This window comes from Ictidomys tridecemlineatus, chromosome 5 (genome assembly GCF_052094955.1).
Source record: "Ictidomys tridecemlineatus isolate mIctTri1 chromosome 5, mIctTri1.hap1, whole genome shotgun sequence".
Classification (NCBI taxonomy): Eukaryota; Metazoa; Chordata; class Mammalia; order Rodentia; family Sciuridae; genus Ictidomys; species Ictidomys tridecemlineatus.
In genome coordinates, this window is record NC_135481.1 from 122,757,907 (window position 1) to 122,771,983 (window position 14,077).

At 39.7% G+C, this 14,077-nt stretch overlaps 1 protein-coding gene across 3 annotated transcripts in view; it reads right to left on the bottom strand.

The window, feature by feature from the left end:
* Ppp1r13b (protein phosphatase 1 regulatory subunit 13B) overlaps positions 1-14,077 on the bottom strand; it is an 86,377-nt gene that overhangs the window by 16,624 nt on the left and 55,676 nt on the right. For all 3 annotated transcript variants that reach the window (XM_078050975.1, XM_078050977.1, XM_078050976.1), the window contains exons 5-6: positions 3,977-4,078; positions 684-858 (exon numbers count right to left, since the gene is read on the bottom strand). In XM_078050975.1, coding sequence (XP_077907101.1) covers positions 684-858; positions 3,977-4,078 — 277 coding nt within the window. The remainder of the gene's footprint in view (positions 1-683; positions 859-3,976; positions 4,079-14,077) is intronic.

The window sequence follows — 14,077 nt, forward strand, 5'->3', positions numbered from 1 at the left end:
AGGCCTGGTGAAGGTCTTGCTAATCACTGTAACCTAATGTATGCAATCACTGAAAAAACCACAGAGCCCACACAGAAACAAAAAAAAACTGCAATCTCGTGGTGAAGCTTAAAATTTCAGCCATTTCATGACAACGGATACTAATAATGAGTGAGTCCTGGAGCAGCCCTGGCCAACCAAAGGACTCCAGTCACCAGTGTACAAGAGGTGACTGCATCATCAGGGATGGACTAAAATAGACCGTTCCCATGAATATGCACAATTGCTACTGTTAATAAAAATTTTCAAAGAAGAAATTACCTTGATTTGATCAATACACAATGTATACCTGTATCAAATTATCTCACTGTATCCCCAAAATATGTATAATTAAAATTATATTTAAAAAACCAAATCCAGAAAATTGATGTTAACACTACATTATGAATTCAAATACAACCTAATTTGGATTTCACTAGTTTTATATTTACTTCTTTGTGGGCTGGGGGAATGTATAGTTAAAAAAAAAAAAATCACTTAACCTAACCAACCCAGTTTTCTTAGGTGTAGAAAACAGTAAAGCTTTAGTGCACTTGCTATAGCAAAATTCCACATGAATTCATGCCTGAACCATCAGCATGATGATAAGCCTCTGACTTATCTAGGTCTGGAGCATATGAACACAGTGGGCCGCAGGAACCTACATAGATTGCCGTTCATGATTTTGCTATAATCAACTTGTCCTCTCATGGCACGAATTTTCTTCAACTTGTTTTCCTGGGCTTCAACTCGTTCTTTCAGTTTCTGAAGCTTTTCGTTTTCAGAAATAGACTGCTGCTGGCGGCGTTCCTGTTGCTTTAGAAAATGTAAACGTTGTTCCTGACAAAGAAGGGAAAAAATCTTAACTTTGCAAATTAAAACTTACAATTACATGTATATACTTTTTAACTGAGTGTATTCCATTCCTACTTTAACAAAAATTTAAGAAACACTAAAAGAATTTTTTTTTAATTCTTTAAAAAAAATCTTTAAAAAAAATTCTTTAAAAAAATTCTTTAAGGTGCACTTAACCACTGAGCCACATCCCCAGGCCCCCTTTTGTATTTTGTTAGAATGGGTCTTCGCAGAGTAGATAAATTGCTGAAGCTGGCTTTGAACTCACGATCTTCCTGCCTTAGCCTTCTGAGCCATTGGGATTACAAATGAGTGCCACCACACCCAGCACTAAAGGAATCTTATACAGAGTAGTTCACAAAAGCCTGAAATTACTGGGTATTAATGTGAGATGAGTCTGGGGATTTTCAAGAGGATCTGACTAAGTGCACTGCTCTGCATCACTTGATCGATATCAGCACCACTATGGAAGGTGCAGATAGGCTCTCTGCAGAGAGCATGTGCCCAATGCCAAATCTCCTCTGCACTCCACCACACCTGTCAAGTCTCTGTCAAACTTGTTTCCACCAGAGTATAGGCTTTCTGCTGCTACAACACTTTAACCACTCCTTAACTTCCCAAAGGAAAAGAGCGTGAGCAGCAGAGTTTTACATGAAAACAGAAAAGACCATCAGTCAGGAGATGAGCCTCCAATTTCCAGGGACACTGAACAATCAAGGAAGTGTTTGCTTTTTTAAGTATTAATGATAAAACATTTTTAAAATAAAAATATATGTAATGCTTTTCAGTAGTTTTTCCCTTTTTAATGTGAAAACATACCTTAAGGATAACAGTCAAAATTAAATATTCATGCCCACATGTATGCATGAAATATACCCAAACAAAGAGAGGCTTAGGTAAGATTTTGCAGGCATTACATGACACTTTCTGAAGGAAAGGAAAGATGTTAGGGTTACAGTATTTAAGATCTGGCATTCACTGTGGTCTGCATCACTGAATAAATATATCTATAATTTTTTTTTTTGTGGTACTCGGGATTTAACCAAGCGTCTCGCATGTGCTAGCCAAGCTATCTATTACTGAGCTACACCCCAGCCCTTATTTTATGTATTATTATTACTTCTTGTGGTTCTGGAGTTGAACCCAAGATATCACACATGCAAGGCAAGTACTCTGCCACTGAGGTATATATCCAGCCCTTTTTATTTATTATTATTTTTTTTAACTTTGAGACAAGGTCTTGTTAAGTTGCCCAGGCTGGCCTGGAACTTGTGATCCTCTTACTTCAACCTCCTGAATAGCTGGGATTTTAGGCACTTGATAATACATCTGGCTATAAAATTGATTTTGTTTTACCCAGTACTGGAAATTGGGGCACTTTATCACTAAGCTCTACTCAACCCCAATCCTTTCCATTATTTTTTAAATTTTGAGACAGGGTCCTGCTAAGTGACCCAGGCTATCCTCAAACTTCCTGCTTCAGCCTCTCTAGTAGCCAGAATTCCAGGTATGTGTCACCTCACCTAGCCTATTTATTGTTCTTTTTGCTGTTTTTTAATAGCAATATTCTTGGATCAATATATTGAAAGGAAATATGCAGAATTAGAAAATTTATAATTACATAATACTATGTATATTTCATCTTAGAAATTATCAAGAGGGTAAAATAATTTCTAATTTTAATTGTTTTTATTCTTATAAATCCAATAAAATTTATGAGACAATGTTTTAAACAAATCCAACAAATTATTATTTACATAAAAGTAGACAGATAGTACAATGAACTGTATATCCAATGCATGAAAAAAATGAATTGGTCATTTCCTGGGGGCCATCTGTGAATTGTATGTGAACTAAAGTGCTATTGAAGCCATTAGGCAGGAAAGCCTGGTGGTATCAGGAACTCCCAGCAGCAACCCCAGTGGTTTGAGAATGCCTGGTTCATGTGGCTTCCTACCCAGCTCCATCCCAAGTTCAGCACAGCACCAGAGAGGAGGTGACCCACTGGAGCCACACTGCCTGTTGGAGATGGGTCTGGCTTGCTAAAATGCCAATCAACCTGTTTACTGCAAGACTCCTGCCACACCAAGAAGCAAGCACCAACCAAGACCCCTCCAGCTGAAACTTTATTTCTGCCTTTTATGTACTCCTCCTTAAATAAAGAATCTGAGCCCTTTTTCAGTTGTTCAGTTCCAGCTCCTACCAGGACTGGAAGACCTATCAGATGCTCCCCCTTTTATAACCAATTTCTGGCTCTGTCTCTATTTCTTACTAATTATTTCAGACTTTTTGTTTCCCAGGCAGCTCACACCTCCTGAGCAGGAACCTATCCTGGTAGGGTGCTGGTCACCCTGCAATAGTCATTTATTCAACTAAGTAAATCTCTCTACAGAAGAAGGCAATAAGAACTTAACTGGTAAGGTTTAAAGGTTCTCCCTAGAGCAGTTTCAGAGCATTTTAAGGCCATTTACAACATGAGTCAGTTCCAAGAGGCATGGGCAACAGGTCTGATTTTTTTAGTCTATCAAGTATGACTAAAATATGATTTAGAAAAATTCCAAATCCAGCTTTACAGAATCCCAATCACAATTGCAGAACGCAGTGAATAGACTAAGTCCGCATGCCATCAACCAGATAGGTCCAGCACAGAGCAGCACACCAGGCAGCCTTTCACCAGCTGTCTACCTCCAGGGCCCAGCCAGACCTTCCAGCACAGACTGTGGGGCTCCTCTACAATACCAACACTAACCCCTAGCAGAAAACATGCCAGAGGAAAGCAGAGGTAACAGCAGAAAGCATCCTTTCCAAATTCTATCCTTCATTTGAAAAGGGCCAACTATCTCCTGTTTAGAGTGCCTGCATGGCAAGGGTCAGGGACTCTTGCTGGGATGCCTCCCCACCATCACGATGCTAAGGAGCATCCATTAACACAGAAGGGGTCACACAGAGAAAAAGACACTGTGCTAACACTTGCGGGGTGGGGGGGGGGCGCGGCCCATCTGGCAAGTGTGACTAGTGCAAAATAGATGAATTCTAATCTGAAAGACTGTTGAGGCACACACATTTTGAATAATGCTTCCATAACTCTGTATTTGTAACTTACCTTGGCAACCAACATTTGCTGCTGATTTTCAATTTGCTGCTGTTGCCTAGCTGCCATATCTTGGAGCTCTGAGAGGGTAAGTTCAACACGTGGATTCCCAACCTGCCAAGAATGAAAGGTATTCATTGATATCTATGTTCACCTGCAAAATCATTTTTCTGTGGTACCAGAATTCACACAAATCCAGATTTTAGATAGAAGTTAAGAGGATGCAAATTATTTTCTCTTAAGACTTTTTCCTAATTGTTGACTATTTTTATTAACTATGAATAACAGGTTTGAATTTTTTTTTCCCCGAAATAACAGCTTTCCTAATGCATAAAAACCAGACACTATAATACAGGGATAAACATTAGGAAAATGTGTTTTGGGGCTGGGGATATAGCTCAGTTGGTAGAGTGCTTGCCTCACATGCACAAGGCCCTGGATTCAATCCCCAGCAAAACACACACACACACACACACACACACACACACACACACCTGTAAAAAAAAATATTTTATAAGTAAATTATTTAGTATGGACTGGAGGTTTAATAAATGTATTTGAACATTGAACAGATGGGGCTGTCAAAATATTTAAGGACATATAACCACAATTGTATGGATGATACTCAAGGGCATCAACTTACTGTCATCTGCTTTTTTAAATTTATTTATTTTTTAGTTGTAGTTGGATACAATACCTTTATTTTTATTTATTGTTATGTGGTGCTGAGGATCAAACCCAGTGTCTCGAACATGCTAAGTGAGCGCTCTACCACTGAACCACAGCCTCAACCCCTGTCATCTGCTTTTGAGAAAATGAAATACATAACAGTTTCTAAAATACAAGTGCTTCAATAAGGATTAGAATGGCCTACAGGAAAAAGTGACACATGATCTGACAGAATCAAGTATGTGAGATGAATACAAAAAGGTGATACCTTAGAGTGGCAGCTGGCCACACACCTTCTTCTGTAGCAATGCCCTATAAGCCAGGGGACTCCAGAGGCAGGTGCTATAAAATCCCCGTTTCACAGAAAAGGAAAGAAGCAGAGGCAGGCGCTCTTCATCCAGCACTCTCCCTACATCCCACTGTGTGCACTGCACTGTGCCCAGTTTTTCGGGCACCATGCCACACATTCTCCAAGACAAGCCTCTCTGCAAGGCATGAGACCACTCAGTGAAGGGCACGCCAGAGGAGGCAGCCTACAAAACAGCAGAGCCTTGCTCTGATCAAACTGCCTTCCTGCACCCCTTCAGTTCCAACCATGGTGGCCACATCAACTCTCAAGACCCTTTGCCTTCTACCACCCTTAAATCTCTCATGATTCTTTTTTTTAAAAAAAAAATATTTATTTATTTTAGTTTTCGGTGGACACAACATCTTTGTTTGTATGTGGTGCTGAGGATCGAACCCGGGCCGCACGCATGCCAGGCGAGCACGCTACCGCTTGAGCCACCTCCCCAGCCCCGCTCATGATTCCTAAGTCAGTTCCAATCCCTGTCCCTCTGGCTCCATGTCTTCCCAAATTTTTATGGTATTAGAGCACATTCTTTACTCCAGAAGAATGGAATAGGTATTAGTCCAGTGGTCTTACCTGGAGCTCCCATTCTATGTATCTAAATTAGCTCCTAAGGAGTAATGTGAAGCTCACCTCTCTTAAACTAAGTTTTTGTTTTGTTTTGTTTTTGTTTTTTGTGGTGCTGGGGATTGAACTCATGGCCTTGTGCATGTAAGGCAAGCACTCTACCAACTGAGCTATATTCCCAGCCCCAAAATTAGGTGTTTTTTTTTTAACTTCCATTATTTTGAGACAGGGTCCCGCTAAGTGACCCAGGCTGGCCTCAAACTTGTAATCTTCCTTCTTCCATCAATGCTTAGAATATCAATCAAAAGGACAGAAGTGAAACTTTTAACTGTTTGTATTCTGGCGCTTAACATAAAAAAATGTAGAGCTTATAAAATATTTTATTTTTGTTTAAACTGAAACATTTTATTCACCATCATAAACATTTATATTCTTTGCAGAGGTTGCATGTGTTTTTTCTAATGACAAAATTAAATTATACCATGTTGTCAGAGAGCATTCCGGTGTTGTGTATATACACTAATATAAAGCATTAATATTTTAGTGAAGTAGATCTTATGTGCAGAAAAGTGTGGTAAACCATAATATACAACTGAATCAATTATTTCAAAGTGAATAATTCACTTTGTGTTATTCAATTGTACTTAAATGGGTTATAAAAACATACAGCCAACCAACATGAAGCAATTTATATTTTAGTATATATTCCCTTAACTATTCACTGTGAACATTTAGCAACACAAAGCACTTTTTCAGTTTTTTAAAAATATTTTTTAGTGTTGATGGACCTTTATTTTATTCATTTATTTATATGTGGTACTGAGAATTGAACCCAGTGCCTCACACATGTGAGGCAAGCACTCTACCATTGAGCCACAACCCTAGCCCCACTTTTTCAGTTTTTTAAGAAAACAAAAATGCTTCAGTGAAAATTTGATCCTTTTATAACAGGGATATATCACTGTACTACATTAAACAATCCCAGCTTACAATTTTAAAATTCCCCTTTGATCTCAACTTCTTCAAACAAACTTATGCCCTAACTTGTTCTTATTTGTCTTTACTGCAGGATGAGATTAGATCTTGCACCAGGCCCTTCAGGGACCCTGGTGATGGCAGAATCACTCAATGAATATGGCCCCAGTGCAGACCAGGACAGCCACCTCCATCACTGAGTGAAATGGCTAGAAAGTCCACTCAGCCAGCCAGGCAAGCATGGCAACATGGCCAGAACCCAAAGGAAAGGGCTGGCAGCCTTCTGTCTGCTTCTGGGATCCTCCTTGAGAACAGCTGCCTGCACCCAGGGCTCAGGGACCTCTGGATTCTGGGAAAGCAGTTATGTTCCTAATGAACCTGGTTAATTCTCCAGCTAATGCGGGAATCCTCACTCCCCATCGTCAATGCAGCTTAGCCCACTCAGGTGTGACTACACACACATACCGTAGCACCGGCAGAGTGGCCAAAGACAGTTTTTCTGATTGCTCATCTGATCACCCTTTTCTCCTAACTCTCATAAATCTATTGTGGAAATGGGAACTCAAGAGACTAACTTCTGCTGTGCAACATTTTTACATACACAGTATTAGCTAATGGAAGGCTTGTACCAAGAGCCTATTAGCTAACATGAAGCTTCATGAAGCTATAAGCTATAGGAGCAATAAGTCCTGTCCTGGCCCTGGCCACAGTCATCAGGGACCAGAATTTTCTAAGTGACTCAATCCTTTTTCTCCTTCCACCAGATCCCTGTCATAGTCTGCCATGAATGACCTATTTTCAAACTCAAACACCCAGACTTCTTTCATTCCATCCTCCTTGAAGAGTCTGCATCCTCCTGTCATTATGGTTTCCCTACAGATCTCTCCCAATCCCTCATTAACCCAAATGGCTTCGGGCCCTTATCACCTCCTTCTGACCATGTCCCCCAATCCCTGCCTGTCCACAATGGCCATATGCTGTGGTGCCATGGCAGTTCATAAACAAAAAAGCTAAACGATGTGCTTGAGACTTAGTACCCAAAGAAGCACTGGTTGCAGTCCCCCCACTCCACACACAAGGCTGAGAAGGCACGAGCAATGCTTGTTTCCTGGTCCTAAACTATCCACGCACAGCACAATACTGTAATAATCCATTTATTTCCCATGTGCCAGACACACAATCTTAGACCCTGAGGACCACACAAAGGTAAAATTGCTCTCCTGTTATTTTCCATGACACTCTCTTCTGATGAAAGAAAAGAGAATCTCATGTGGGAAGCAACTAGATTACTCCATCATATTCAACTATGACCATGAGAAACTGACCTCAGGTTTTCTTTTGTATTTCTACTGCAAAATAAAAGTAGCATTTCCCAGGTAACAGTGAGAACCTAGATCATCACCATGCACTCTGGGAGAAGTGCACTGCTCAAGCTAAGCAGCCATCCCAAAAAGCTCATGAGAAGCACATAAAAGCAGACATTCCACCGAGTGCAGTGCATACACCTGGAATCCCAGTAGCTCGGGAGGCTGAGGCAGGAGGATAGTGAGTTCAAAGCCAGTCTCAGCAAAAGTGTTCATTTATTTAGATGGAAGTTATCAGTGATTTATTCCTTTGTATTGTTGACTAGTTTCCCAACACATGGACACATCCTGTTTTGTTCACCCATTCTTCTATAGATGGATAGCAGAGGACTATTTTCATTTTGTGGCTATGATAAATAAAAGGTGCGACGAGCAATCATGCATTGATATTTACATGGACAAAGGCTTCTACTTCTCTTGGGTGACCAATATCAAGAGGTGGACCAGGCGTGTGGTATGGCAGGTACATGTCTAATTGCAGTAACTGTTAGATTGTTTTTGACAAAGAAGGGATTACAAATAAATGGTATTTAAGGATCAGACTTTCAACAAAGAAGCTAGCCTGCGATTTGCCAAAAGTTAGATAAGAAAAGGAGGCTTATTTTCCATGTTAATTTCTCATCTTTGTTAATGTGAGTGTAAATCATAACTTGAGAAGCTACCAAAATAAATAATGTTTGAAAACTAGGCTACCAGAATGAGATTTTTATAGATACTAAAAACAGCTACAACTCACTTAATAACTATAGTTGTGGCTTTTGATCACAGGTCAGTTGGTGACATGGCTTTAATCAAGCACATTTTTTTGTCTCTCCAGGCAATGTTTTAAATGTTACTTTAAATTGGTAGTACAACAACACAGGTATTAAAGATATATTGCCATGATCAACAATTATGCAATATAAAATACACATCTTCCACCATAATAACATGTTTTTGTAGATTTTTTAGTCTCTCCAAACATTATAAAGAAGACAGTTTACATTCTGTTTAACAGAAAAACAATCTGCCAATATGTACCAAAAGTAATAGCTTTATCAAAGACTGTAATTTCATCCAGAAAACAGAAGGGTCGTCACATTATGGACTTTAACTCTTAACACTGCAGACTTTTTTTTTTAAACTACACCATTCTTCATATATTTTTTGGGGGTGGACATAAGGACTCTTTCATCCAAAAATGCACTAACTAAATACTGTATAAGAAGTGATACTTGCAGGGCTGGGGTTGTGGCTTAGTGGTAGAGCGCTTGCCTAGCATGTATGAGGCACTGGGTTCAATTGGGGTTAGCACCGCATATAAATAAAGGTCCATCAACAATTAATAAAAAAATTTTTTTTTAAAAAAAGAAATGATACTTGGATATTACAGTTTCAGGCAAACAGACACACTCACCATCTTACTCAACCCATCCTTCTACTCACAGACCATGGTACAACTTGAAATTGTACAGCACAGATGAATCCAACAGGCAGCTTCTGCACTCTCCATGCTTCTCTATTTATATGCACGTGTGGCTCTCAAGTGCTCCTGTTCATGCTACCCTAAAGGTGCTTTCTTGTCCTGTTGACTATTCAGCCAGTGCAATCTTCCAAAAGTTGGAAATTTGGTGAAGAATAAGATGCAGAAGGGAATCACACTTTGAAGTCATTCCAAAGAGTGGTTCCCTTGTATCCTGCCTCCACTAATCACACCTATGTGAAACACTCCGTCCTTCCTCTGGGAGGCACCGCACTTTCATTACACAGCACTTTATGTGCCGCCTGAATCTGTATGTTATTTAGGTTTGGGAAAATTACTAGTGTATCAAGAGGCTTTTTTTTTTTCTTTCTTTTTTTTTTTTTTTTTTTGAGATGGGGTCTTGCTATGTGCTATGCTGCCTAGGCTGGCCTAGAACTTCTGGGAGGACTCAAGTGCTTCTCCTGTCTCAGCCTATGAAATAGCTGGGACTACAGGTGTGTGCCACCACATCTGACAACAATCCATCTTTCTTCATGCCTTCATTGGTCATACATTTTTGTATTTGTGGAAATAATTTGGGAATCAACAGTCCATCTTTACCCATTCCACACATACCATGTATTAACTGTTTACTGCTGAGGAACAGGTCACCCCAAAACTTAGTGGCCTAAAACAACAAAAAATATTCTTAAGGCTTAATGTCTGTAGGCAAGGGATTTGGAAGCAGCTTGGCAGGGTGATTAAGGTTTCTCCCAAGGTTGAGTCCCATGTCAGCCAGGGCTGCAGTCATTTCAAGGCTTGATTGGGGATCAAGGATCTGATTCCAAGAGGGCTCACATGCATGGCTAGTGAGTTGGTACTGGCTGCTATTGGAGGCCATGGTTTGTTCCCTAAGTGGGCCTCTTCATAGAACTGCTTGAGCATCCTCTTGACATGATGGCTGGTTTACCCCAGAGCAAGCAATCAAGAAGGAGCACCAGGAGGAAATTATCTTTTTGAGTTTTTTGTAAATGAACTAGCCTCAGAAGGAGAAGCAAGTCACCAAGTCTGTGAGAGGAGGGAAATTAAACTCCTTTGAAAGGAGGTATGTCAAAAAATCTGCAGATGTTCTTAAAAAACACCTCAGCCATTTACTGTAAACTCCTACAATAACTCTATGTACCTAAACTTATTTCTTAATTATTCCCCACTTACAGGAGTTCAGATGTTATTCCAAACAGCACTATCACAATCCAGAGAAAGAGTATGCCTATCTTTTTTCCCTTTCTGTACCCAATGTCTTAATGTACCTATCTTCAAGGGAGCTACTACCACCAACAGAGGTTTTAAACATTAATGGTACTTTTATCCCTCAAAGCCCATCATAGAGTCCTTGGCAATCAGTTGATAGAAAAGACCAGTAGATTTTGTTAGCAATTAAACACCTACTAGTAAATGGGTCACTTCAGATTTCTCTAATTTTAATACTCAACAAACCTACCTCCCCTTTGGTTATAATAAATAAGAAATTCACTGTTATATTATTTGGAAAAAAAAGATGAATTCAGTGAGATGCCACAGAACACCTCCACATCTGTCCTGCCTGCTGCAGCACTCGGGTCATACTGGAAAGCACACTTCCACTACAGTCCAGCCTCTCTCCAGCCAAACTCCTCTCATTCTTCCCAGGGCTGGCTTCCTCCCTAAATTCCCTATTGTGACCCCAGCATGGCCACTGATTTGAACCTCCCTTGCCTGACATTCAAACTGTTGCTTAAGTGCTCTTTACCCTCTCATGCCTGGGCTTGCCTCTTCCCGTTCCTCCCCACATGGGTATTTGTTTCATTCTTCCTGATGTCTATAATTCCCATGCCCCTAATTTCTAAACTTTGCCTATCCTTAAAGAAAGACCTAGCGGCAAGACCATCTGCTTCCTGAAATTGTTCCTGATTCACAAAGGAACTGCCCATACAATTGTTCTGAATTCAGGATGTTTATTCACTTTCAGAGACGGGAAGAACTCAGTACTTCTAAATTAATTATGAATTCTAGAGAGTCCACAATTAATGCATAATGAGGGTCTACTGCATGTCAGCACATATGCAGATTGTATAAACATTTTTATATACCTTAATTAAGCTTACAGAAGTCCTAGGTAAACAGTTTTAAGCTTATTTTAGGGATAAGAAAGCTATAGCTCTGGGCAGCTGGTGACTGGCTGCTCTGACCTTCTGGGGTGGGTCTATAGCAGACCAGGACCCTAGCTAAACCCCTGAGAGCTGGCAGATGATCTTTCCATCACACAGAGGACACTGCCACTGTCTATGTGCCAGGCTGCAGCACAGGCACTCTTGACTGCTCCTGACCAAGAGCATTTATCACATCAGAGGGTAAACACTCTAAACACCATGGAAAGTTACTACCTTAATCACATGAAAATATTGTTTTTATATGGCCATATACATCAACAATTTCATACAGTTCAACCTAACAGGAAAGGATTAATCCTCCCCCTTGAAAATTAGGAATGCTAAAGATAACTTGATTGAGAATAAAATAAAGAGAGAATGATGAGTGTGTTGGAAATGAAGTTCAATGGTAGAACATTTGCCCACCACTCATGAGGCCCTGGGCTCCATCCTCAGCAAAGCAAAAAAAAAAGAGTGTGAGTGAGATAAGAGGAAAGAGTAATGAAATAAGAGTGACAGTTTTTGGAAGATTTTGAGAAATAACAAAATAGATTAAATGTCTCCTGCCTAGAGGCATTGAAGGGCTTTGGAGGGTAGTAATGGCTGGGGTAACATTGCCAGGGCACTCCAGAGGAAGCCTAACCTCATCCTCATCTTTCTAAGGGTAACTTCACTGAAGCAGTCATGAATCGATTTTAAGAGCTAATGAACTGACTTTTTTTTTTTTTGTACTGGGGATTGAACCTAGGGGTACGTTATCATGAGCCCATCTCCTGCCCCTTTTACTTTTTTATTTTAGATAGGGTCTGGCTAAGTTGCTGAAGCTGGCCTCAAACTCCCCATCCTCTTGCCTCAGGACTAGCTAGGTTTATAGGTGTGCACTACATCATGCCCAGCAGAAATACAGGCTCGAGCCAGCCTGGGCAATTTGGTGGGATTCTGTCTCAAAACAAAAAATAAAAAAGGACTGGGCACAGCTCAGTGGGAGAGCAGTACTGGGTTCAATCCCCCATGTGCAAAAACACAGACAAAAAGATTTCTATAATGATCATTTTGTTAGCTGATAATGTTTCTGGTTTAAGATATCATCTTAAGACATATTTTTTCTAAATTGTAATTTGTAGATAGCTGTACACCTTTTGTGATTATATCACCATCGCTTTGTAAATTTTACTTTCCAATATTTTTCTTTGAAAATGATTCTCTCCCCAGGATTCAAGTAGTGATGACTGCTCTTGGAGCACCACAGACCAGGGCCTCCTGCGGCTGGGCCTCCTGGCAGCTTCCTATCCCCAGCTCCCTGTCCATCCTTCACTGCTACAGACTGTACCAGGACCCCTCTGAAACAGCTCACTTAAAATCTGTAGAATTTAGTTGAAGCATTTAGTAAATGAAGACCCAGCACCTCCCAGGTAGTACTCTGTTTGCCCCCTCTTTCAGGGTTTCCTTCCTTCCTGACCCACCCAGTTTACAGCTACTACCAAAAAATCTCCCGCTTCTTCTCTGCCTCTGCAGAAGCCTCTGATTGCTCTCTCTGGGACATCTTTCCGGATAGCCTCCTCGATGCAGCTGATCAAACATGCCTTACTACTGTGGTGCTTGTTCTACTTTCTCTACACTTTTCAGACAATTTATTTTTTTACAAACCTATCTCCAGGGCCAGGTTGTGGCTCAGTGGTAGAGTGCATGTCTAGCATGTGTGAGGCATTAGATTCGATACTCAGCACCACATATAAATAAAAAAATAAATAAAAATCCCATCAACAACTTAAATATATTTACACACACACACACACTCACACATGTGTATATATATACATATATACATATCTCTAAAAACAGCTTTTCTTTATCAAATCAGAGAAGGGACTCCAATTGGCCTCTACCACACATCTTTTATAATTTCTTTGGTCTCTCTGAAATTAAAATAAATTGGATAGAACAGCTTAAAAAAAAATAAAAGAGAAATTCTAAGCCTGGGTTTAATCCCCTAAGTAACCCTTAGTAATTCTTTATACTGACATGTTTTATAGGTTCTTCTTCTATGTGAATCTCTTACTATAAAAAAGAATTAGATAGAATGTCCAGTATCCTATATTATTTGTAATTACACTGTAATTTAATTGTCATAATATTTTTTAAAACGCTATAATTATTTTTTTAAAGTATATGTGGCTTCTCAAGCATAATGTCATTTCAAAACTAACAAACATTCTTAAAACACAACTCATGCAAAATCATTAGGATAAAATCTACTTATGCTCATGAAATATTCTAAAATATTAAGTCATTCCTCTTTTTCCCTACCTTTTCAAGGTTATAAATTTTCAGGTTTGAAGAGTATTTTTACTTGTCTGTTAAGCAAATAAAAAAGTGATAATAACATCAATATATAAGAAATGTTTAGTAAAACTAAGGCTCTTGCTTCTTTAACATATCACTGTATTCTGGAAATTGAATATTTCATATTCCAATAAGCACTAAACCTCGCAAATTAGAAAGAGCCCATTGGGGCTGAGGTCATGGCTCATGGTACAGCACATACTTAGCATGTGCAAG